The sequence below is a fragment of the Dipodomys merriami genome, unplaced genomic scaffold, assembly GCF_024711535.1.
Source record: "Dipodomys merriami isolate MVZ:Mamm:240054 unplaced genomic scaffold, mDipMer1.0.p SCAF_6, whole genome shotgun sequence".
Classification (NCBI taxonomy): domain Eukaryota; kingdom Metazoa; phylum Chordata; class Mammalia; order Rodentia; family Heteromyidae; genus Dipodomys; species Dipodomys merriami.
The window spans coordinates 9,457,425-9,484,665 of NW_027206179.1; the positions used below are offsets into that span (position 1 = coordinate 9,457,425).

General features: G+C 39.5%; 1 protein-coding gene and 1 pseudogene across 1 annotated transcript; both read left to right on the forward strand.

Annotated features, from left to right (window-relative positions):
- Window positions 1–613: 613 nt before the first annotated feature.
- Window positions 614–10,846, forward strand: LOC138814274 (vomeronasal type-2 receptor 116-like). Its single transcript, XM_070003279.1, has 6 exons — window positions 614–666; window positions 1,290–1,578; window positions 2,644–3,447; window positions 5,282–5,509; window positions 8,879–9,002; window positions 9,894–10,846. Exons 1-6 carry the CDS (start codon window positions 614–616, stop codon window positions 10,844–10,846), a joined length of 2,451 nt encoding a protein of 816 aa, XP_069859380.1.
- LOC138813586 (protein-L-histidine N-pros-methyltransferase pseudogene) lies at window positions 7,266–7,924 on the forward strand (annotated as a pseudogene).
- Window positions 10,847–27,241: the final 16,395 nt, after the last annotated feature.

Sequence of the window (27,241 nt, forward strand, 5' to 3'; positions counted from 1 at the left end):
GCATGAGCCACCAGCAGCCAGGAACAAAATTATTTTCTTTCTTTTTTTTTGTGACCAGTTGTGGGGCCTGAACTCTGGGCCTGGGAGCTGTCCCTCAGCTCTTCAGCTCAAGGCTAGCTCTCTACCACTTGAACCACAGCACACTTCCAGTTTTTTTCTGCTTATGTCATGCTTTTTCTGCTTATATCAAACCCAGGGCCTCATGCATGCCACCTTCCCAGCCCACAAAACTTTGTTTCACACTCTTCACTCTTGTTTCCAGTTTCCTCCTTCATATGTGTATGATCAATCAGCTTTACTTCAGACTCACTATTTTCTTCTCTTTAGAAGATATCACACACACGATAGGCTTCCATGGGGATAATTTCACATATGTCTGTATATGTCAAACAAGTCCATTCTTTTCTTTGTATTTCCATCTTGCCTCCATTGTTTTCTTTTAAAATAATGTGTGTTGATTTCATGACATTAATTTCTTTATAATGCACATGCACACATACACCCAAACACACACTTGCACACACAGACAGGACACAGAAAGAAAAAAAAGTACATTGATCCTATTTACTCCTTTCTATTCTTTTCAGTATTTCAATCTAAATATATTGGGAAGATGGTAGTGATCACTGTATTTTACAATAGTGGCCTTGTTACTGAGTTTTCAACGTAAAGCTTATGATTCTCTCCTTATCCACTGTGTTTGAGGTGCCTCTCTCCATAATGAGTTCATTGGTGTTGGATGCATCCATTTTTTTTAGTTACATAAAGAAGAATAAAATTCCCTCACCTGATATTTGAGTTCTTCTTCTGAATTATATTGCAGGAAGAGCTGTTCAATATTTTGGGTCTGTGAGCACAGCTTGGTATAGAATCTTCCATAAAGGACACTTTGCTTCTGAAACTTGCTCTTAAATTGAACATTCGTTACTTAGCCTAGCCTGCCATATAAACACATAACATAAATTTGGTGATTAAAAGCATAAGATTTATTTTTCACACAGTTGAAGCTAACGAGCCCCTATGGTAAAGGAAACAGAGTATTTGATGTTTCATGAAAGACTAAACAATGTTTAGCAGACAACAGCTTTTTGTTGTGGTGCATGTGGTAGTGGGGGCAAAGATGCTTTCTCTTGGCTTAAATAGGTTTCTGGATCTCATTCATGACAAATTTCCTTCATGTCCTTACACTACATTCACATTCCATCCCAATTTAAGGTATTTTTTTAACATGTTCGTAAGCAAAAAAGCAAAAAATCAAACATTTCTCAATTTCTATGCTCATTATGCAGGTTTATCTTCAAGAACTATCAGTTTGTGTTGGCCTTGGTGTTTGCTATTGAGGAGATCAACAAAAACCATGAACTTTTACATAACTTGACTCTGGGATTTGATGTCTATGATGTTCAATTTGGAGCTTGGAGAATATTTAAGAATCCCTTTATTTGCCTCTTTGGGGAGTATAAGATTCCAAACTATTCTTGTATGAGAGACAGCAAGTCTATAGCAGTACTAACAGGACCATTAGGAGTAACATCTACCCACATTGGGACATTGCTGGAACTCTACAGATTTCCACAGGTGAGAGTTGGAGGGATATAAAAATGTCTAATTTGGTGCCATTTTAGGTGTTAGGAGAGAATGATAGGAAGAGCCTGGATTTATGAGCCTATCAAATTTTATGGTATCAAAAAGTAAGTACTCAAAGTTAGTGGGTTATGTATGTTCCTACTGCTCAGGTTAAGGCATAGAAGAATTAGAAAAGCAAATGTATAATTTATTATTTCATGTCTTACCAATAATTTTGTTTTAAAATAAGGAAATGGAAAATTACTTTGAGGTGTGAAGATATGATAAGCAGAGTACTGGTGACTCATACCTGAAATCCTAGCTACTCAGGAAACATCTCCAATTAACCAGAAAAAAGCAGTATGTGAATGTATGGCTCAAGTGGTAGAGTACAAGCCTTGAGGTAAAAAGCCAACCAAGTGTCTGATGCCTTAAATTTGTGCACTTGTACTAGCATGCACATGCACTAAACAAGCACACACACACACACACACACATACAAGATATTATGTTGAGGGTAACAAGTCTGTCTCAGAATGAGAAGTGAGAAATGTGAAAAAGTTAGATCTGAAATGAGAGCATGTAGTATAAAAAAATAGGACACATACATAGCCATTTACAAAATATATATATATATATATATATATATATATATATATAATCAATCTGACTAAAGTACGATATATATAGGGGTGGAACAACATGGCGAAATTTCTGGAATTCCAGAAAGATGAAGCATATCTTTTATGAGAACGGTAAGTATAAAGGGATAAAGGTAGAGGAATAGGGAATGGATGGGAGGAAAAAACAACACAATATTCAATGTACATATTTGAAAATGAAATGAGGAAAATGGATAGGGAGGTATTGATAAAAACTAGTGATGAAGCTCAATAGGCATTTTATAAGTAATCAATGGGTTGTACAACTATTAAATAATTCAAATATTTCTTCCAAAAATTAAACCAAAACCCTAGCTTTCCCTACTTCAACTGCTTCTTAACATACTTCAAGACTGAGAATATGATGGATGGCAATCTTCTCATTCACAGAACGTCCAATTTTCTTTCCCTTTAGTTTACCTTTGGGCCTTTTGATCCTGTCCTCTGTGATCATCACAAGTTTCCTGCTCTCTATCAGATGGCTCCAAAGGACACATCAATAGCCACTGCCATGGTCTCTATACTACTTCATTTCAGCTGGAACTGGGTAGGAATGTTGACCTCACATGATCAGTATGATTTGTGGATTCTTACTGAATTGAAAGAAGAAATGAGCAAGAATAGAGTTTGTGTAGCCTATGAGCTACTGATATCAAGCAAAGGCATGGTACATATGATCAAAATAATGGAAGTTTATAATGAGATAAATAAATCTTCAGCAAATGTCCTCATCATATATGGTGATAATGAATCACTACTAGATTTAATGATGTTTATTGAGCAACTTTTAATAAAAGGCAAAGTTTGGATCATGAACTCACAGTGGGATTTAAAAACAAGGAGATATTTCATGCTAGGCTCATTGCATGTTCCTCTTATTTTCTCACACCATCATGCAGATGTTTCTGGATTCACAGATTTTGTCAAGGCAGTCCACCCTTCCAAATACCCAGAAGATTTTTTTCTTGCAAAGCTGTGGTTTCTCTCTTTTAATTGCTCAGATGCTGATCCTAACTGTATAGTATGGGACAGCTGTCCTCATGATGCCTCCTTGGATTGGTTGCCTAGGCACATTTTTGACATCACCATGTCTGGAGACAGTTACAATATATACAATACTGTGTATGCAGTGGCCCAGGCTCTCCATGAGATGTTTCTTCACCAAACAGAAGTTCAAACAATGGGAAATAGAAAAGGGACAGTGCCTTCCCCTGCACAGGTAACTTTTTGTATATCGGATGGTACACATCATGAGCAAGGCATTTCCAGAAGAGTTTACTGTATGAAATTAAATATTTTGGGTGATTTTCCAAAACCCAGGAATTTGTTTGATTGTAACACTACTGTACAGAGTGGTAACTCATGGTTGCATGAAATCTATTAAATACATTTCCTATCAAGCATTGTTACCCCTTCCTTTGTTTCTCCCTATGACCCAGGATTTTTTTGTTAGTCATTGGGGCTTGAACTCTGGGCCTGGGCAGTGTCCCTGAGCTCTTCAGCCTGAGGCTAGTGCTCTACCAGTTAAGCTACAGCACCACTTCCAGTTTTCTGGTGGTTTATTGGAGATGCAAGTCTTACAGACTTTCTTGCCCAGACTGGCTTGGAACTGTGATCCTCAGATCTCAGCCTCCTGAGTAGCTAGGATTATAGGCGTGAGCCACCAGCACCAACCAGTAAATTATTTTGTTTAAATTTCTGTGCGGTACTCTAGACATGTATGCAAATTGTCTTTTGAATAAACAGGCCAGTAACAAGAAGAAAACATAATCCATATTTCTAAAATGCATTTTCTGTTGTTTTGTTGGGGTTTTGTAATTTTTATTTATTTTTATTGTGAAAATACTGTACAGAGGGGTTACAATTACATGGGCAAGATAATGAATACATTTCTTATCAAGCATTGTAGCCTCCTGCTTTGTTTCCCCTTCCCATCCCTTGTTTTGTTGGTTTTTTAATGTTCATTGGTTTATTGCTAATCCTGAATCTTGACATCAGGGACTGGGTGCTGTCCCTGGATCACATAGTACTCAAAACACTTGAGCCATAGCACTACTTCCAACTTTTCCCCAGTAGTATTTTTTTTGAAATAGTATTTTTTCTGCTCTGGATGGTTTCAAACCACGATCCTCATAACTCAGCCTCCTGAGTAGCTAGAATTATAGGCATGAGCCACCAGATCCTGGCTTATAAATTCATTTAATTACAAATAACCTCAACATGCTGATACTGTTTTGATAACTGTAAATTCAGCTTTTCCTTCTATTTCTTTGTAATTTTTTATTTTAAAAACATTGTACAGAGGGGTTACAGTTACATGACTAGGGTAATGAGTACATTTTATAGTGAACATCGTTACCTCTTCCTTTATTTTCCCCCTACCATCACTTCCCTCCCTACCTCCCCAAGTCATCCCACATCCCCTGACATTGTAATGTTCATTTTCAATATAGTGTCCTGTACATCTCATGATCACAGTGGTTCAGCCTGTATGCCCATTTAAGTGTTCCCCAATATTCCTTCTACTCCCCAAATTAAAAAGATGTATATACAAAGTGCAGAACACCGGCATCCAATCCAGTGAAAACAGAGGTTATACCATGGGGAAAGAAACTACAATAGTTTCTTGAGTGATAGCAAAGGACGATCTGTTCAACAGAATTTTTTGTATTTTTCATAAGTGATCTAGTTTCATTCAACTTCCATATTAAAAGTTTAGCAAGCTAAAAATATAGGCATTCATAAAAATGATAGTTGGAATAACTGTAGTTAAGCATCTGAATATTATCTCATTCCTGGCTGTTTGTGTGGTAGTGGTTTCTCCTATTTAAAAAAGAAAAGAAAAAGAACATCTGATCCTTTTCTGAAAGACCAGGATTCAGAAAGATTATTTCATTCCTCCATAGAATTTTTTCTGCAATACTTCATTAGGTGGCTGTGCTATTCTTGGATTCAGAAACAGAGTTGGAAGGCAATCAGGAGCTTTTCTTACTTCAGATTTTCTGTCTTCACTATGGGATGTACTTCACCATAAGATGATGTATCTCTTTTAGCTGCACCCTTTTCTGAAAAACATCCAATTTTACAATCCTGCTGGAGACCAAGTAATTTTGGATGAGAAAAGAAAATTGGAGCCAGAGTATGACATTCTGAACATTTGGAATTTTCCAGAAGGTCTTCAACTGGAAGTGAAAGTAGGAAAGTTTTCTCCATATGCTCTCCATGGTAATCAACTGTCTTTATCTGAAGATATGGTAGAGTGGGCCATAGAAACTACAGAGGTGGGTTGGATCTAATCATAATAATTTTAAATATATATATATATATATATATATACAAAGTAAAACTTGCCCTTTAAATTTATACCTTCCTGACTGCCAGCAACTTTCTCCCATAACTTAGCTATTAATAGAGCTGAGATCTGAATATCACCATTTAAAATTATCCCAAACATGGTCTGAGAGACTCTTCTCTCCAATTACCACCAAAGATCTGGAAGTGGAGCTGTGACTCAAGTAGTAGAGTGCTAAACTTCAGCAAAAATCTTCATGTCCACTGCTTAGACCATGACTAACCAGGACTGACTACCATTAAAAAAAAATTAAATGTGGGGCTGGGAAGGTGGCTCAGTGGTACAGCGCTTGCCTTGCATGCCTGAGGCCCTGAGTTTGATTCCTCAGTACCACATAAGCAAAAAGAAAAAAGCCGGAAGTGGTGCTGTGGCTCAAGTGGTAGAGCACTAGCCTTGAGCTGAAGAGCTGAGGGACAGCGCCCAGGCCCAGCGTTCAGGCCCCAGGACCGGACCCCCCCAAAAAAAATTAAATGTGTTCCTGCATGTTGATTTCAAATATTGTCATAAAAATAAATACTATCTTTCTTAGTAAGTTTCTAACATGATGATAAAGTGCCTGATGAATCACTATATTTGGCTGAAAGATTAATTTTGCTCCCTTCTGTGGCGTTTTCATTCATGGATAGTTGACCTGCTAATTAGGCATCTTTGGTGAGAGGAATCATTGAAGACACCTGGGAAAAGAGTCTCACCTCATGGCCACTGGAGAACAGAGGGAAAGATATGATGGGTCTGGGGTTCACAAACCCCTATAAAAAGGAGGTTTTCCTCCAGGCTCTTCTCAATTTTACACATGAGGAGGGGACAACAAATACTGACATGAACTGAAGCCAGTTCATTAGGGCTCTCTACCAGGACTTACTTTCTCACCATGAGTTTCCACCTTTGATCTCAGACTTTTCAGTAGTTCAACAGCCTATAAATAAAGATGGTAGCTCATCAGTCTTTGTGAATCATAGAATATAGAATCTATAACAGGGTTCCATGGGCGGAAGCCTCGGGAACAGTAGTAGGCCTGGCGCTGGCCACTCCAGCCCCCTACCCCCACACCCACCTCAAAGTGCCCTGGTGCTGGATGGGCGGCTGAACAGGCACCATGGCTCCAGCCATCATGGCAGGGGCTGAGGTGGCCAGAGGTAGTGGCACCCACTCTTCCTCCTCCTCAGAGCAGTGGTTGGCCCAGTTCTGGCCCCACCCTCCTGGCATAGGTGTGGCTGGTGCCTGCTTAGCAGCTCCCTGTAAGTGAACCTAACCAGATGTCCCAGCAGGCTCATGCGGGACCAGGAGGTGGGCCCAGGAGTCAGGGCCAGGAGAGCCAGGAGGCAGTCCTAGACATGCCAAGGAGGCGGGACTAAGTACACCCAGGTGGTGGGGCCCAGGAGGCGGGGCCAGGAGGCAGGGCCAGGAGGCGGTCCTAGGCATGCCAAGTAGGTGGGGCCAATTGGACCCAGGAGTCAGGCCCAGGAGGTGGGTTCAGGAGGCGGGTCCAGGCAAGGCAAGCCCAGAAGGAGATGCATGCAGTGCTCTGTGGGCAACAGACAGACGTTCTCCAAAGCACTTCCAGCCGCCTTTGTTCAGCGTCACCTCGATCGAGGGACACAGCTCCTCCTACACAGCGGCATTGACAAAGCCGGATGTCCATCCAGTTCTGTTACTCTATCGTGTCATCTGTCTTTAGCCTGTTGATGTCTAGAACGTCTTCTATCTATGGCTTCCTAGGAAGAGGCTCAACGTTTGTGTTTTCACCAGATCAGTTCTAGAGACTACTGGAAATTCATTCCCATGGGAAAACCCACAGACTTCTTGACTTGAGGTGCTGGCTATGGAGAAGTCATGACGATCCTGAGTCCGCATGTTGAAGAAATCTATGCCACCGAGCTTTCATTAAACCGTGACCTGGCAGCTGCAGAAGCAGCACAGAGCACTTGGTAGTAAGGAATGGAGGGTACAAGCTTCCCGTATGACTATAGCAGCTGCTGAGTCGGTTGAATTTTTTAAAAAGTAAAGAAAAAAAGGAATAAAAAGGATCTGAGTTGTGTTGGAGCCAACTGGAGGCAGGGTCCTCTGAGCTCTGGTTCTGCCTTCCGTGGAGAACAGTGGTGAGTGGGAGAAATGATCAAAAATTTCAGAAATCAGAGGACTTGATGGGGAGGAACAAATGAACAGCCTACCGGAAGTGTTCAGTAAAGCTGGCTCTCACCAGACTGCCCCACTCTGTGAGGGTGACATGGACGATGACCACTACGTCCTGGACTATGCCATCTTTTGTCCTCCAGCCCTTGTGATCCCGCAGGCTAGCCCAGAACCTGACCTCTGGCAGCCACTGGAGGACCTTTGGGTGTAGCGTTCTCCAAACCATGTACGAATTTTTTTTTCTTTTTTTATGTTTTTTTATTATAAAAATACTGTACAGAGGGGTTACAGTTGCCGGAGTAAGGTAGAGTCCATTTCCTATTAAGCATTGTTACCTCCTCCTTTGTTTTTCCCCTACCATCACTTCCCTCTCCACCTCCCCAATTCCCCTCTCCCCCGCAAGTTGTAAAGTTTGTTTTCTACATAGTGTCTTGTACATCTCATTGTTACAATGGGTCATCCTGTATCCTTGTCTCAGCAGTTTATTATTTCCCTTCCCCCTCCCCAAAGTTCAGGCCTCACGACCAACAAAAAAAAAAAAAGTAGGAATTTTAAAAGCCAAAATATGATTTCCTTGTAGTGTGCAAAAGAAACTTTTTTCAAAAGCACAAAAAAAAAACAACTCTGGGTTTTTAATCAGCTCTTTACTCAATTAGGGCCATAAACCAATGCAGGCCACACATACATACATACATACATACATACATACATACATACATACATACATACATACATACATACATACATACAAACATACATACATACATAAATATATGTATATATAATAATTGCTGTGGGGACTCACTACTAACAGAAGCAATAGTCATTACTGCACGGAGCCAAGAGATGGATGGTAAAAAAAAAAAAAAAAAAAGGAAGACTGGCAATAAACCTGTCCATTCTGTTGCAAATGCTCATGATAAGGTAGAGCCACTGATCATAACTCTGTCATGTTTAGAAACTTATTAATCAAGAAAATATTTTTAATCATACTAATAAATTTTTGGAGATGAATGACAAAAAATCTATAACAGAATTCAATTAATCAATTAAATTTACCCACATATAAACATCATCCTTAATAATTGATTTTTTAAACAATGGACTTTTTGGAGTGTGGGGTATGAGTCTAAACAGTTACTGACACACTTCTGACTTTTGTCAGACTCCACACTCTGTCTGCAGTGAGAGTTGTGGTCCTGGATTCAGAAAATCACCTCAGGAGGGAAAGGCTGCCTGTTGCTTTGATTGTAACCCTTGCTCAGAGAATGAGATTGCTAATGGAACAGGTAAGTCATGTCTTAGGAAGATTCTTTATTTTTCCCTAGATTTCTTCAATTGGACCAAGACAATGCAAAAGTTGTGTGTTAGGATGACAGATCCCATTTGCCTTCTTTCTGTTATAGTAGTATTGCTAGTGAAATATGATAGATCATGATTTTGAATTACATAGTAATATTTTCTGGTTTATTGCAGGCAAAGTTTTCTCCAGCAATGCCTCTTATCATGAATGCCTCTTATCATTAACACAAGGGTAAACCCTGAAATGGTATTAAATGTAACTCTTAGCAAAGACAGTGATCATCTTAAAGTTCCATTTTTGTCCACACAGAAAAGATGAATCTTGTTTATCTTTCTATTACACTGCCCAGAACTGTTCTTGGCACAGGACAAGTATTTAGAAAGGTAGATTCTGTTCAAGAAGTGAGCATTACTAGAGAGTGCTGAAGAGTGTTTTCTCTGTTCCTACTCCTTCAAAGATAAGTAGGCAATACAAACATAATTAGATGAATTCAAGGATGTAACACAGGAATAAAATAGTGTTACAGAGATATCCAAGAGACTGGGAAATATACTATTACAACTTTCAATGCGATTGCAGAATAGGGCACAGTTCTGTTAATTAGAGTGGGGGAAAATGTAGAAAATTGTTGTTAGCATAATACACTATCCCAAATGTCATGGTGTTAATATATCTGATAATCACTGAAGGAAAATTTGAATATAAGACTGAATAAAGAAGAAGATGGAAATGAGAACAGGTTATGGTTTAGGAAAGAAAAAAATACTTTTATTGCAAATGCTGACATATTAGGATAATATCTAAGTGAACAATTGTCTATATTCTTTGAAGAAAAAGAAGCTGACAAGAATTAATAGGAGTGTACACTTCTCAGCAGATATGGAGCAATGTGTGAATTGTCCAGATCATCAGTATGCCAACGCACAGAGAAACCAGTGCCTCTGGAGAGATGAAACTTTCCTGGCTTTTGAAGACCCCTTGGGCATGGCTCTGGCCTGCATGGCTCTCTGTTTCTCTATGCTAACTGTTGCTGTATTGGAGATATTTGTGAAACACAAAGACACTGCCATTGTCAAGGCCAATAACCGGACGCTCAGCTACATCTTGCTCATCTCCCTCATCTTCTGTTTCCTCTGTTCCTTGCTCTTCATTGGCCGTCCCAACACAGTCACCTGCATCCTGCAGCAGATCACATTTGGAGTTCTCTTCACTGTGGCTGTTTCCACCGTGTTGGCCAAAACAGTGACTGTGGTCCTGGCCTTCAAGGCCACTTCTCCAGGGAGAATGATGAGGTGGCTGCTGGTATCAGGAGCTCCTAACCTCATCATCCCCATCTGCACCCTCATCCAGGTGACTCTCTGTGGACTCTGGCTGGGAACCTCTCCTCCATTTGTGGACACAGATGCACACTCTGAACATGGCCACATCATCATCCTGTGCAACAAGGGCTCCCTCACTGCCTTCTACTGTGTCCTGGGATACCTGGGCTTCCTGGCCCTGGCCAGCTTCATTGTGGCTTTTCTGGCCAGGAACCTGCCTGACACTTTCAATGAAGCCAAGTTCCTGACCTTCAGCATGCTGGTGTTCTGCAGTGTGTGGCTCACCTTCCTGCCTGTCTACCACAGTGCCAAGGGGAAGGTCATGGTGGCAGTGGAGGTCTTCTCCATCTTGGCCTCTGGGGCAGGGCTCCTAGGCTGCATTTTTGCCCCCAAATGTTACAACATTTTGTTAATGCCTACTAGAAATTCTTTTCATGGACACCCTGAAAATATTACAGGAAGGAATAGGAGAAACTCTAGGTCTCTGTGGCACAGGCCGAAATTTTCTTAATAGAGACCCAGAAACACAACAAATCATAGAAAGGTTGGACAAATGGGATTGTGTGGAACTGCAGAGTTTCTGAATGGCAAAAGACATAGCTAGCAAGATCAACAGAAACCCACGGATTGAGAAACGATCTTCAGTAGCCATACAACAGACAATGGTCTCAAGTCTAAAATACATTGGAACTCAAAAAGTTAAATCCTCCAACAACAAAACCTCAATCAACTGCTGGATAAATAAGTGGACTAAAGACTTAAAGAGAAACTTCTCTGAAGATGACATGAAAATGAAGAAATATTCAACTTCTCTGGACATAAAATAAATGCAAATCAAAGGAACATTGGCATTCCACCTCACTCCAGTTAGAATGGCTAGAATCAAGAACTCTGATAACACCAGATTCTAGAGGGGATGTGGCCAGAAGGGAAGCTTACTGCATTTTTGGAGGGAGTGTAAACATGTTCAACCACTTTGGAAAGCAGTATGGAGGTTGCTCAAAAGACTCCACATAGAGCTGCCCTATGACCCAGCAATCCCACTTTTGGGCATTAGTCCAAACGATCACAAGGCTACCAGCACAACTATGTTAATTGCAGCATTATTTATCATAGCTAAGATATCAAAGAAACCCAGATGCCCCCCAGCGGATGGATATATATATATATATATATATATATATATATATATATATATATATATCTCACATGTTCTTGATCTATTTATATGTGTGTGTGTGCAATGTAATTCTATGTCTCCATCAGAAAGAATGACATCACCCCATTCATTAGGAAACGGAAAGACTTGGAAAAAATTATATTAAGTGAAGTAAGGCAGGTCCAAAAAAAATAAGTCCCATGGTTTCTCTTATTTGCAATAACTAGTACATGTCTAGGACAAGCAGAAAAGGCCAAAAGCTATGTACATATGACTGTATAACATGATGTTAAGTAAAATGAACCCTAAGATAGAGAAACAAATTTTTGTTGCTATTTTTTCTAACATATTTATAATGTATTATGTGATTTTTTTGTTTCTTTGTATGTTCCTCCCTCATGGTATAACCACTGTTGTCACTATATTTGACTCCTGTGCCCTGCATCTTGTATATACACTTCTCTAATTTGAGGAGGGGAAGGGAAAAAACAAAATACTTAAATAGGGATACAGTTTGACTCATTGTGACAATGAGATATACAAGACACTATGTTGAAAATTAACTTTACCACTTGCAGGGGGGGGGAAGGGGGGCTGGTGGGAGGAGTTAATTGTGGAGGTGGGAGTTAAGGGATGGTAGGGGAAAAAGGAAGAGCAACAATGCTCTATAGGAAATGTACTCATTACCTTGCTCATGTAACATTCTTAAGATTATACTCATACTTGGTTAGTAACATGTTCTGTACTAAGTCTACAGTAATTTTTTCTTCTTGTAATACTTAGTATTATGGAATTTTTACTTCAATAAGTATGGATCTATTGTGGATTTTTCTAGTCATGGTAGTAACAAGTGATCATCATTTAAAGTGGAATTTTGCTTCTATATTTTTGGTTCCTCCTATTTAATCTACATTTTGTTTTTGTTTTTGTATTTTGGGGGGGGTCCGGTCTTGGGGCCTGAACTCTGGGCCTGGGCACTGTCCCTCAGCTCTTCAGCTCAAGGCTAGCGCTCTACCACTTGAGCCACAGTACCACTTCCGGCTTTTGTCTTTTTGCTTATGTGGTGCTGAGGAATCGAACCCAGGGCCTTGAGCATGCAAGTCAAGTGCTCTACCACTGAGCCACCTTCCCAGCCCCTCTACATTTGGTTTTATCATACACTCTTTTTAGTGTCTTTTCATTGTTGTCTTTCTAAATCACTTTTCTAAATTTTTAAATATATTAACTTCCTCTCTGCACACCACCATGTTTCAGAATCTTCTAATACATTTCATCAAAATTTTACTCTTGACAAATTTTCATCTTTTAATATCATCCTTGTTTTGGTCACTGCTTGTATATTTCTACACATTCACCTTTTGCAAGTATCCTGAGTCTCTTTTGCACCTTTCTCGATGTGTCTGTGTGTGTGTCTCTCTCTCTTTACCAGGCTACATCTCCTTCTCTCTCATAAGTCCTCCCTCTCATGCTGCTTTCCTGCTTTAGGAATAACTTGGATAAGTTATAAAAATATTTTTCAAATTATTATTACAATGTAGAAGATCTTTGACTTTTCTCTAAAATTATAATCTGTAATGCATCATAGCTTGCTCTTCCATGCCTAGATATACTTTTTAATTTACTGTTGTTTAATCATTTTTTACTAATTTGATACATAGAAGTGTGAATAATAAACATATATGTATATATGATTACTTCTTGTAATGTAGCATTTCTTACAGTCTATTGAAACATTAACTTTTTATTTTTTTGTGGTTGTTGATTGTGAGGCTTGAACACTGGAGCTCGGTGCTGTCCCTCAGCAGTCCAGCTCAAGACGAGTACTCTACCATTTGAGTCACAACACCACTTCTGGTTTTCTGGTGGCCCACAGACTTTCCTGCCCAGGCTTACTTTGAACCACAATCCTCAGATCTCAGCATCCTGAGTAGCTAGAATTACAGGTATGAGCCACCAGCGCTGGCTGAAGCATGTACATTTTTATTTGTCATATTTCAAAACTTTCAATTTGATAAGGAAAGCATGACTTATTGTTTCAAATGGGTTGACTTAGTGGGTTCTATAGTATTTCTACAGAATCCTGTATTTAAGATATATAGACACAATTGTACTCATTTCTCATCTCTTCCAGTGTTACATGTTTACATGTTTCTTCTTATGTTAATTAAATTCCTGAACTCAGGGCCTATACTGTGCCTTACCTTTTTCAATTATGTCTGCATTACCACTTGAACCACAGCTTCATTTTGAGATTTTTGGTCTTTCATTAAAAATAACAGTCACATAGACTTTCCTGCCCAGACTGACTTCAAATCTCTTCTCATAGTTACATTTCTAATAAAGAAATGACTATATAACTGAGTATAGTTTTCTATAAATTATTCTTGAAAATATAAAAATGCTTGGCAAAATGAAAATGAAAATGTAATTACTTTCCAACTTCTTGGAATATAAATAAAGATGTAATCGAAAATACTCCTCAGTTTCTATTGAGTTTTTTTGATCTTCCTGATTTTAGGAATTTCACGAATAGGGATGAGTTTATATTATTGAGTAAATTACTGAATCTTCATTGTGTAATGTGAAATTGTTGGGAGAATATGAGATTTCAGGGATTTTGCACAAAATATTGTAGTCCTTGCTAATTTTTCTTAGGTTCTTAGTAAACTTACACAACACTTTTTCTCTTAAACAAAAAGAGTGAAAATATGGATGGATTGATATGTTAAAGTAAGATTGAATGTGTGGGAGACAAGAAAAAGTGGAATGTAAAGGAAGATTCATGGAGAAATAGGAAAGAGGTAAGGAGAAAGGAAAAGGAAAAAATTTTTTTCATTTGTGTTGCAACAAAACTTTACTCATACAAAGCAGGGTGGATTTAGCCCTTGAATGATGGTTTGCCTATCTTCCGTGTGTGTGTGTGTGTGTGTGTGTGTGTGTGTGTGTGTGTGTGTGTGTGTGTGTGTGTGTGTATTTGTGTTACTGGGGATCATATGCCATATATTTTTATATGATTTTGGTTGCTTACAAAAGGTTTAGATATATTCTATCAAACACTACAGATTTCAATTCATCATTGAAAATAAAATAATGGAGGCCATTAAGATAATTTAAATTTTTGAGGAAATACAAAGTAATGGATATAAGCACATTTGGACAAAAGGCTTTATGTACCCATATAAAACTGTCATAACAAAACCCATTTTACATACATATACTAGTAAAAATTTAAAATAATACAAAAATAAAATTTAAAAATCAATCTATGACCAGGCGCTGGTGGCTCATGCCTATGATCCTAGCTACTCAGGATGCTGAGATCTGAGGATCTCGAGTCAAAGCCAGCCAGTCAGGAAAGTCTATGAGAATCTTATCTACAATTAACCACCAGAAAACCAAAAGTAGCACTATGGCTCAAGTGGCAGAGTGCTTACCTTGAGCTGAAATGCTAAGAGACAGCACCTGGGCCCAGAGTACAAGCCCAATGACCAACAACAACAAAAAATCAGTCTACTTAGAGTTGGAAAAATAACATCTTTTTTGTTGTTGTTGTTGGTCGTGGGGTTTGAACTCTGGGCCTGGGCGCTGTCCCTCAGCTCTTCAGCTCAAGGCGAGCCCTCTACCACTTGAGCTACAGTGCCACTTCCGGTTTTCTGGTGGTTTATTGGAGATAGGAGTCTCACAGTCTCTCCTGCCCGGGCTGGCTTTGAACCGTGATCCTCAGATCTCAGCCTCCTGAATAGCTAGGATTACAGGCGTGAGCCACCAGTGCCCCGCAAAAATAACATCTTTTGTCTATTTGGACTGAAAATGATTTAATCCCTTAAAAGAAACTGAAGAACTCAAAGATGCTTTCATATATACCTACAAATGTTGACTTTACAAAAACAAATACCTAGGACTCAAAACCTATGAAAAGATCAGTAAAGACCTCAACAATGAAAAGTAAAGCTATGGAATGAGAAATTGGATAAGAATCAAAAAATGGAAAGACATCTCTTCAGACATGGGCAGAATTAAAATTGTGAAAGTGATTATATTCCCAAAAGTAAATGATAGTTTCAGTGTTATTTCACTGAAAATTAGAATGCATATTTTGCAGAAATAGAAAAATTAATCCTAAGCAAAAAAACAGTAGTGAACACCTTTAGTCCATGTTGAAGACCCATCCAGGCTGGGAAAAAAGTTTATGGTATCTCTTACTTGGGTGGGATGACAGATTCTGTCTTTCTAGCTCTGTACAAATGGAGATTTAGGGAATCAGAATTCCAGTACAGTCATGTGCAGATGGTAGTCTCAACAGTGGTGCATTCCTATAGTCACAGCTATGATGGGAATATCAAAAAGTATTGAAATACATTTGCTGGCACTGCTAGCCTTATTATCTCTGAAGAGCAAGACAATCTATCGAGGCACAGTTAAAGATACAAAGTCCTGCGACTACCTTGTCCTGGGCTAGATATCTAGACCCAAGAGAAGCCTCAACCAACAAACCTCTAAGCCTCCAATAGGCAGCCCCGACCATTATTAGTTGGTCTGCAAACCACCAATTACTCAGTTCTGCAAACCTCCATCCCCAGACCTCCAAAGCTCCAAACTCCAAAGGGGAAGGCTTTTCCTTTTCTTCCCTTCCTCCTTCCCTGCAGGCCTCTCCATTCTCCACAGGCCTCAATAGAGGGAGGTCCCAAATGGCCCCTTGAGGAGGTCCCAAATGGCCTCTCGAGAAGGCTTGCCCTGCCCTACTCTGCTCTGTCAGGCTTTTCCCTGTCTCCCCTCTTTCTACTCCCCCCAATACAACGGGACCACTCTCCACTCTACTTCCCCTGCTCTCTACCCTACTTCCCCAGGCCTAGGAACCCGTAGCCTATATATACCAAGATAGGCCATGCCCTTCCCCTCCCCCCACTAATGGTTTAAAACCGCCATTCATGCTCCTCCCCCAAGCTGTCCCTTGTCCAATCCCAATAGGGAGCTCAGCATGTCAGACTCAGTGCTCCAACCCCTCCAGCAGCACATCCCATCCCCTTTGGGCTGCAAACACGTGGGGCAGTGATGTTAGCCTCTTGATGCCTGCTCCCTCCAGTGGGCCAGGCCACCAGGCCATGCTGATTACCAGCCTGCTGGTTATTACACTAGGAAGTGAACACATCACACAAAAATGCACAGAGCAAGCTGGTGTTGGTGACTCATGCCTGTAATTCTCCCTACTCAGGAAGGTGAGACCTGAGCACTGAGGTTCAAAGCCAGTCTGGACCAAAAAGACCATGAGCCTCCTATCTCCAAATGACTACCAAAAAGCTGGAAATGAAGTTATGGATCAAAGTGGTGGATCACTAGAATTGAGCACAAAAACTTAAGAACAGTGCCCAGATCCTGAGTGTCCAGAAATGGTACCAAAAAATACACCCAACAAGACCTAGAAAAGACATAACAGTGTTCTGATGGACTAACATTACCTTCTGGTCTTCATTGTGGGAACCCTCTAGTAAAATAGCCAGTCTCTCACATGACTTACAGCAGAAAAACTAAGAAAATGAGGCCAGGAAGCAAAGTATTTTGGAATCAATCAATAGTCCTGGAGTGGATCTCAGGTAGAATAAATACACGACCATGGCAGTTGTTGCATCTCCTGAACTCCCAGAGATGAACAAGCTTCAGTACACCCCCACAGAAAGACTTCACCTCAGCAGAGAAACAATGAACACACCTACATAAAAGCTGTCAGTGAAATTAAAGTGAGAGACCTCAAGTGAGCAGGACATTGGGGCCAGCTACATCTCTAAGCTTTCCCTTTAGCTGTCAGTGGAACCACAACACAGCAGCTTTCAAGGAGGTAAACAATAGCCAAGAGAAGAATAAAATGGGAGTTAATGGTTGACTCAGAGAAAAAACAGCCACAAGCTTAATCAGAACTGAGTGAGGCTAGTGGACTAAAGGCTCAGTCCTCTAAAGTGTTAATTGACGATTTCATTGAGCTCCTAGGCTAGAAAATGGGTGCTGATTGACTCAATTCCAAAGGGAAATCTATCAAATGGCACCCAGTATATTAAAACTGTCAATTTCTTTGAGGAACCTCCATAATGCTATCCAAAGTGGTTGAACAAGTTCACACTCCAACCCACAATGCAGTAGGGTTCCCTTTTACCGCATCCCCTCCAGTATGTTGTTATAAGAGTTCCTGATTATAGCCATTCTAACCGGGGTGAGGTAGAATCTCAATGTTGTTTTGAGTTGCATTTCTTTTATGGCTGGAGAAGTTGAGTTTCTTTGAGGAGTTTTTTTTGATCATTTAATTTTTTCAGTTCTAAATATATTTTAGATATGAGACCCTGGTCCATTGTATGGATAGTGAAGATCGTCTCCCAGTCTGGGGGCTATTGATCTTGCTTCCAATGTTCCTTGCCATGTAAAAGCTCTGCAGTTTCGTGCAGTCCCATTTGTCCAAACTTTCTTTGTGTTCATTGTGTTTCTGGGTGTTTATTAAGAAAGTTTTGGCTGTGTCTAGGAGCCCGAGAGTTTCACATATTCCTCCCTGTAATGTTTTCAGGGTGTCTGCTTTAACTTCAAGGTCTTTGATCAATTTGGAGTTGATACTGGTGCAGGGTGATATATAAGGATATAGCTTTAGTATTCTACAGGTGTTCACCAATTTTGCCAGCACCATTTACTGAAAAGGCTGTCTTTCTTTCCATTCTATTTTTTTCAATCTCCCTTATGGAAGATTAGATGACTATAGGTCTGTGAGTAAATTTCTGGGTCTTTAGTTCTATTCCATTGGTCCTCAGGTCCAGTCTTGTGCCAGTACCAAGCCATTTTGACTACTATGACTTTGTAGTAGAGTTTGAAGTTTGGAATTGATATTCTTCTGGGTACTTTAAATACAATATCATTGGACTGAGAAGGTGGCTCAGTGGTAGAGTGCTTGTCTTGCATGCATGAGGCCCTGGGTTTGATTCCTCAGCACCACATAAGCAAAAAGAAAAAAGCCGGAAGTGGAGTTGTGGCTCAAGTGGTAGAGCGCTAGTCTTGAGCTGAAGAGCTGAGGGACAGCGCCAAGGCCCAGTGTTCAGGCCCCACGACCGGACCCAAAAATACATACATATATACATACATACATACATACATAGGTCTTTTCTTATTGCTATAGCTAGTCAGTCTAATACTATATTGAATGGAAGTGGAAAGAGTGAATATTCTTGTCTCATGCTTGAGTTTAGAGGAAATGGCATTACTTTTTCACCATTAAGTATAATGGTGGCTGTAGGTTTGTCATACACAAATTTTATTATATTGAGGAATGTTCCATGGATTCCTAGTTTTTCCAAAGCTTTCATCATGAAGTTGTGTTAGATCTTGTTCCTCAAAAGAATACACATAGACCCATATGACCCAGCAATCCCACTTCTGGACATTTACCCAAATGATTACAAACAAGGCTTTACGAAAGCTATCAGAACAACTATATTTATCACAGCATTTACTATGGCTAAGATATACAACCAACCCAGATGCACCTCAGTAGATGAATGGATCAAGAGGATGTGGCATACACACACACACACACACACACACACACACAGTGGAATTCTATGCCTCCATCAGAAAGAATGACATTGCTCCCTTTGTTAAGAAATGGAAAGACTTGGAAAAAATTGTATTAAGTGAAGTAAGCCAGGTCCAAAGAAACATAGGTCCCATGTTTCCGTTATTTGCAACAACTAGTGTGTGTCTAGGAAAAGCAGAAAGCTATGTATACATGACAATATAAGATGATGTTAAGCAAAATGAATCCCAGGTAGAGACACAAGTGCTTTTTTTCTTGCTACTGTTTTTTAACATATTTATAATGTACTATGTGATTTTTTTTGTTTCCTTGGTATTTTCTTCCCCCATGGTATAACCCCAGTTTTCACTGTATTTGGTACCAGTGCCCTTCATCATATATATATGTATATATATATATACATATATGTATATGTATATATATATATATACATATACATATATGTATATATATATATATGTACATATATATATATATATATATATATATATATATATATGCCCTGCATCACATTTGTCTAATTTGGGGAGGGGAAGGAAAATAACAAAATGCTTAAATAAGGATACAGGTTGATCCATTGTAACAATGAGATGTACAAGACACTATGTTGAAAATGAACTTTACAAGTTTGGCAGGAGTGGGGGGGCCATGGAGTTGGGGAGGTGGGAAGGGAAGGAGTTGTAGGGGAAAGGAAAAGAGGAGGAAACAATGTCCTATAGGAAATCTACTCATTACATTATTCATGTAACTGTAACCTCTCTGTACAGTATTTTTAAAATATAAAACATAAAAACCTGTCACTTTCAAAATATGTACTGAAAATTGTGGTATTTAAAAAAAGCAATCACAAACACAAGTTCAACACGTACAGCCAAGTCGTTTACAAAAGAGCAATCCCTAGACTCAGGAAGAAGTCAGGGAATTCATCAACTGCCACTTCCCAACACAAAGTATCTGAAATACCTAGGCATAAATGTAACAAAGGAATTGAAAGAGTTCTGCCAAGAAAACCAACGAACTAGGAAACATAAGAAATAAAATATCGATGTTTAGGGGGTTCCGGGAAAATGGCGGAGGAGAAGCTGGAATCTGAACAAGCTCTCGCATAGAAAGCAGTTTTAGAGTTCCAGTGAACAGTCCTAAGCCAGAGAATCACACCAAGTGTTCCATCACAAGACAGAGAGTTAGACAAGAGAGGGAAAGCCAAGGCAAGAAGACACATCTGAGCGCTTGCCAGCAGCGGCAGGGTCGCAGCGGAGACCGCAGCCAGGGCCATACCTGAGCGCTCACACAGAGAGTCCGGGACGAAGGAGACAGACACAGCGGGCGAGCTGATTCTACTCAACACCAGCAAGAACTGACAAGGAGCCGACATTTTCATCCTGCAGTTTTCAGACCAGAGACGACCCAGGATCCAAGACTCGGTGTGAGTACAAGCCCGACGTCCTCACTCCTTCTCAGGGGGCAGAGGAGGGAAGGCCACCCCTCCCCCCCAGCACCGGTGATCTCCATCTTGGATACCGACAAAGCTCGGAGGAGCTGCCAGCTCCAACTCAGGCCTTGGAATAAAACGAGTCATTTAGCAGGTCACAAGAACTTAACGGCGAAGTGACCTGCCAGACTCAGCTCCATCCAGGGAAAAGTCACCCAGCTCAGGCGCCAGCCATTGGAGTGCCTTGCCTCACTGGGTAACCAGAGCCAGAGGCTGCCCCTCCCTCTAGCAGCCACAACAATCAATTGAAAAACAGAAACCCTGAGAATGGCTCCAGGCTGGGTTCTGTGAGTTTTTTCACAAAATAGCCCCAGGGAAAAGCTACTGATTATTGAAAGGCCTCAACTCTACCCAGAACCTAGCCTCACCACTGCATCCCCCTCTTTTGTGATTTTCAAAGCAGATCACTCTCCCTTAAACTAATCTGGGAGGGGGATCTCAAAATCTTGGGTAAAGCAGAGCATTTTTCTGCCTGTTGGAACAAACTGACTTAAGAAACCAATCAAGCCACAGGACCTCAAGCTGACCAGAGACTCCAACAAGAGGCTGGTTACAGACAAAAGGGAGATACAGGATTCTTCCCACCCCTCGCAAAAAAATAAAAAAAAAAAAATCAAAGAACTTTTTTTCTTCTTCTTCTTCTTCTTTTCTTTTTTTTCTTTTTCTTTTTCTTTTTTTAGGTACCTTATATATATAAAAAAATTTTTTCCTTTACTAAAAATTTTATTAATCTTTAATTTTTGCCTTTTTTGAAAAAATAATTGTTCTCCAGTAACTTTTTTTTCCTCTTATAATTTTTATTTTAGGAATATGTGAATGTGCGTTTTATTTCTTTTCTTGTCTTCTTTCTCTTTTTTTTCTTTCTTAACTATCTTTTTGTTTTTCGTCTAGCTCTACTGAACTTCTGATCTTTTTTTCTCCCTTGCTTATCATCCTCACCTTTTCCTCTCTTTTGATCTTCTTTAAGTGACTTAACTCTTGTCCTGCACATCCTCAGATAAACCCGTAGTTAGCTAATAGACCCTATCCCCCATTGTGTACACACTTAATCCACAAATTTACTACTCAATTCAAAACCTCTGAGACTTAAATTCCTTAATAGCAGTACTACCTCTTTATACCTATATAATATTTTAGGCATTTTTTTAAGGTTTTCACTTCTCCTCTATGTCCCTTCCCTTCTCTTAATATACTCACATTCCTCTCTAAATAGATGGCCTTTTAATCTCCATAATAATATTAATTTTTACATTTCTATTTTTTTCTGGTCTCTTTTCATTTCCCTTTCCCTTTCTTCTTTTTCCCTCTCTCTACTTGCATCCTACCCAACCTATTTCCTGCATTGGGATTAGGACATAGTTAGCTCTCCCTGTGCCTCCCCACACCAATCTATTCCTATTTTCCACCCACATATCTCCCTAACCCTAATAATTTCTGGTTTTCCAAATTTTTCTCTGCGGTTCGAAGCCCGTTAACATATAGTTGTTTGATGTTGAATAGATGTATCTGTTGAACTAGATTGTATCTGTAGACTATTGACTGTACAAATGCAAACTTTGATTGATGGTTGCCTTAAGATAGTGTTCTAGCACAAAACTGGTGCTATTTTCACCTCAAATGGGCAGAGTAAGCTGGAAAAACACAAGAAAAATGGCAAATCCGGATATCTCAATTCCCAATCTTGATAATCAGGGGTCAGAACAGATAATGAATAATCCAGAGGAGAGTTCCCAAATAGCTCTACAAACACTGCTGGCACACATGATAAATGAGAAGTTTGACAACTTACAAAGGACTCTATAGGAGCGTGAAAGGGAGAGAGAGGAGGCATCCCAAAAGCTTATACAGGAATATCATAAACGTGAGAAAGCTACTCAAAATTTGATACAGGATTTGTGTGAACAACTTGAGAATACTCAAAGAGAAAGGGAGGAATGGCGTGAGCAGGCTGAGAACACTCAAAGAGAACTGCAGGAATCCCACAGATGGGAGGAAGCAAATCAAAGAGTAATACAGGAATAGAGACCAGGTAGAGAATACACAAAGATCACTAAAGGCATTCATGGAATCCATTAACAAAGAGCTGAAGGAAGTCAGGGAGACCACAAAGGAAATGCTGAATGGAACCCAACAGAAGGAATGGGAGTCCAAAGAAACCATAACCAATCAACTAAGTGATTTGAGAACAAACACTGAAACCAAATTAAGGAAGTAAAGAAATTCATACAAGACCTAAAACAGAGCTTCAACAAAGAACTTGAAGCCATCAAAGCTGACCAACTAGAAGGAAAAGAGATAAAAAACAAAGTAGAGAGTCTTGACAGCAGGTTAGACCATGCAGAAGACCGAATCTCAGGGATTGAAGACAGCCTAGATATTATAGAGAAAGAACATACAACCATCCAAGACAAGTCCAAGAAATATGATAGATCTATCCAACACCTGGAAGACACAATCAGAAGGACTAATCTAAGGATAATGGGTGTAGAGGAGCACCTAGAAACAGAAGTTAATGGTCTAGGAAATTTGTTGAACAGGATCCTAGCAGAGAACTTCCCAAACATACAAAAAGATAGGCCTATTCAGATACAAGAAGCTTTTAGAACCCCAAATAGACCAGACCAGAATAGGAGATCCCACCGTCACATTATAATCGACACAGGATCAACTCAGACCAAGGAAAAGATCCTTAAAGCTGTCAAGGAGAAAAGAGTAATCACCTATAAAGGGAAGCCAATTCGAATCACCTCAGATTTCTCAGCAGAGACAATCAAAGCAAGAAGAGCCTGAAATGATGTATGCCATGCCCTAAAAACAAACAAGTATCAACCAAGAATACTGTACCCAGCTAAACTCTCCTTCATAACTGAAGGCCAAATAAAAACCTTCCACAGCAAAGAAAAATTGAAACAATACATCTCCACCAAACCAGCCGTACAAAAGATTCTTAAAGATGTCCTACACATAGAAAACCAACAAGACCGCAATAAAGGCCAAGAAACTGCACCCAAACTGAGAATCCAAGAACCATAGAAGAACCCAGTTTTTGCAGCCCCCAAGAAGGTGGATAACATGGCAGGAACTCCCAAATACCTCTCAATCCTATCTCTTAACGTTAACGGACTGAACTCTCCAATTAAGCGACATAGATTGTCTAGTTTGATTAAAAAACAAGACCCTTCTCTCTGCTGCCTGCAGGAGTCACATCTTGCCCATAAAAACAAACACATTTTCAATGTTAAAGGCTGGAACAAAATCTACCAAGCAAACAGCCCCCATAAACAGGCGGGAGTTGCAATCTTAATATCAGATAAAATAGACTTCAAATTAAAATTCGTGAGAAGAGATAATGAAGGTCGCTACATACTAATTAAAGGATCTCTCCTTCAGGAGGATATTACAATTCTAAATATATATTCGCCAAACAATGGAGCACCCAAATTTATCAAAGAAACACTACTTTCCCTCAAATCCCATATAGATCCAAAGACGTTAATTGTTGGGGATTTTAACACACCACTCTCCCCACTAGATAGATCAACTCGGCAAAAACTCAACAGAGAAACCGCAGATCTAAACAGCTGCATAGATCAACTAGACTTAACGGACATCTACCGAACATTTCACCCAGCAGCATCAGAATACACGTTTTTCTCAGCAGCACATGGAACGTTTTCTAAAATAGACCACATTTTAGGCCACAAAGCAAACTTGTCTAAATTCAGAAACATTGAAGTTATACCTTGCCTCCTCTCTGACCACAAGGGAATAAAATTAAAACTCAACACCAAAAGCCACCAAAGAAAGTCCGGCATCACATGGAGGCTGAACAACAAACTGCTGAATCAGGAGTGGGTCATGGAAGAGATTAGAAAGGAAATTAAAATGTTCATGCTATTCAAGAAAAATTAACACACAAATTACCAGCTCCTCTGGGACACAGCAAAGGCAGTACTCAGAGGCAAGTTTATAGCTCTGAGCTCCTACATCAACAAATTGGAGAGATCTGAAACAAACAATTTAATGACACATCTAAACCTCCTTGAAAAAGAGCAGCAAGATAAACCCGAATCCAGTAGATGGAAAGAAATAATCAAAATTAAATCAGAATTAAATGAATTAGAATAAAAAAAAACTATAGAAAGAATCAACAAAAAAAAGAGTTGGTTCTTCAAAAAACTTAACAAAATTGACAGACCCTTAGCAAATCTTATCAGAAAAAGAAGAGAACACACCCAAATTAATATACTCAGAGATGAGAATGGAAACATCACCACGGAAACAACCAAGATTCAGAACATTATAAGGGAATACTTCTCAAAACTTTATGCTAATAAGTTTGAGAACTTGACAGAAATGGACCTTTTCCTAGCAAATATTGACATGCCAAAACTAAACCAAGATTAGTTAAACTATCTTAACAGGCCCATATCAAGCATTGAAATAGAAACAGCAATAAGAGACCTCCCAGCTAAGAAAAGTCCAGGACTAGATGGTTTTACAGCGGAATTTTACAAGGCCTCACACCAATACCCCTCCAACTCTTCAATGAAATTGAAAGAGAAAGCTCACTACCGAACACATTCTATGAAGCCATCATAACCCTCATCCCAAAACCAGGCAGGGACTCATCAAAGAAAGAGAACTATAGACCCATTTCTTTGATGAATATTGATGCAAAACTTCTCAACAAAATTTTGGCCAATCGACTTCAATAATTCATCCAAAAAATCATACACCACAATCAAACAGGATTCATTTCAGGGATGCAAAGCTGGTTCAATATACGCAAATCAATTAATATTATTCATCACATCAACAGGAGCAAGAATAAGAACCACATGGTTATCTCAATAGATGCAGAAAAATCATTCGACAAGATCCAACACCCCTTCATGATGAAGGTTTTGGAAAAAATTAGGAATCCATGGAACATTCCTCAATACAATAAAGGCTGTATATGACAAACCTACAGCCAGCATTATACTCAATGGTGAAACACTAAAGCCATTTCCTCTTAACTCAGGAATAAGACAAGGATGCCCACTCTCTCCACTTCTCTTCAATCTAGTATTAGAATGCCTAGCTACAGCAATAAGACAAGATGCAGAAATAAAGGGGATCCAAATAGGGAAAGAAGAAATAAAACTCTCCCTCTTTGCAGATGACATGATCTTGTATTTAAAGAATCCCATAGACTCCACTCCCAAATTACTCAAGCTGATTCAAAACTTTGGCAAAGTAGCAGGTTATAAAATTAACCCCCAAAAATCAATGGCTTTTCTGTATGCCAACAATGAGAAAAGTGTGGCTGAAATTAGGAAAGCAACTCCATTTGTAATAGCCCCACAAAAAATAAAATACCTAGGAATTAACTTAACTAAAGACGTGAAGGACCTCTATGATGAAAACTTTAAAATCTTGAAAAAGGAAATCAACACAGAACTAAAAAAATGGCAAAGCCTCCCATGCTCCTGGTTTGGAAAGATTAACATCGTGAAAATGGCAATACTTCCCAAGGCTATCTACAAATTCAACGCAATACCTATCAAAATTCCAACCTCATTCTTCAAGGAAATAGAAGAGGCAACCCAAAAATTCATATGGAACAATAAAAGACCCCGAATAGCAAAAACGCTCCTCAACGGAAAGAACACTGCTGGAGGAATATCAATACCAAATTTCAAACTTCATTATAAAGCCATAGTAATCAAAACAGCTTGGTATTGGCATAAGAACAGACCTCAGGACCAATGGAATAGAATTGAAAACCCAGAAATGAACCTACAGACCTATAGCCATCTAATCTTCAATAAGGGAGCTAAAACAATAGAATGGAAGAAAGACAGCCTCTTCAGTAAATGATGCTGGCAAAATTGGTTAACTACATGTAGAAAATTAAAGCTAGATCCTTATATATCACCCTGCACCAGAATCAACTCCAAATGGATCAAAGACCTTGAAGTCAAAGTAGACACTCTGAAAACATTACAGGATGGAATAGGAGAAACCCTAGGTTTCCTTGGCTCAGGCCAAAATTTTTTGAATAGAGACCCGGAAACACAACAAATCAAAGAAAGGTTGGACAAATGGGATTGCATAAAGTTGCAGAGCTTCTGCAGGGCAAATGACATAGCTAGCAAGATCAATAGAAAGCCCACGGATTGGGAGAAGATCTTTACTAGCCATACAATGGACAAGGGTCTCATATATAAAATATACTTGGAACTCAAAAAATTAAACCCCCCAACAACAAATCCTCAAAGAAACAACTGCCCAATAAATAAGTGGGCGAAAGACTTAAAGAGAAATTTCTCTGAAGAAGAAAGAAGGATGGCCAATAGACACATGAAGCAATGTTCAACATCCCTAGCCATAAAAGAAATGCACATCAAAACAACATTGAGATATGACCTCACCCCAGTTAGAACGGCAAAAATCAAGAACTCTAACAACAACAGATGCTGGAGGGGATGTGGACAGAAAGGAACCTTACTTCTTTGTTGGTGGGAATGTAAACTTGTTCAACCACTTTGGAAAGCAGTGTGGAGGTTCCTCAAAAGACTTCACATAGAACTCCCCTATGACCCAGCAATCCCACTTTTGGGCATTTACCCAAATGTTTACAAACAAGACCACACTAAAGCTACCAGCACAACAATGTTTATTGCAGTATTATTTACCATAGCTA

Excerpts from the sequence above, each read along its gene's own strand:
- LOC138814274 (XM_070003279.1), top strand. The coding sequence starts at position 614 with ATGGTAGTGATCACTGTATTTTACAATAGTGGCCTTGTTACTGAGTTT. Across the intron at positions 667-1,289 it reads CTTGTTACTGAGTTTTCAAC|GTTTATCTTCAAGAACTATC; the intron begins GTAAAGCTTATG and ends CTCATTATGCAG. Across the intron at positions 5,510-8,878 it reads GGGCCATAGAAACTACAGAG|ACTCCACACTCTGTCTGCAG; the intron begins GTGGGTTGGATC and ends GACTTTTGTCAG.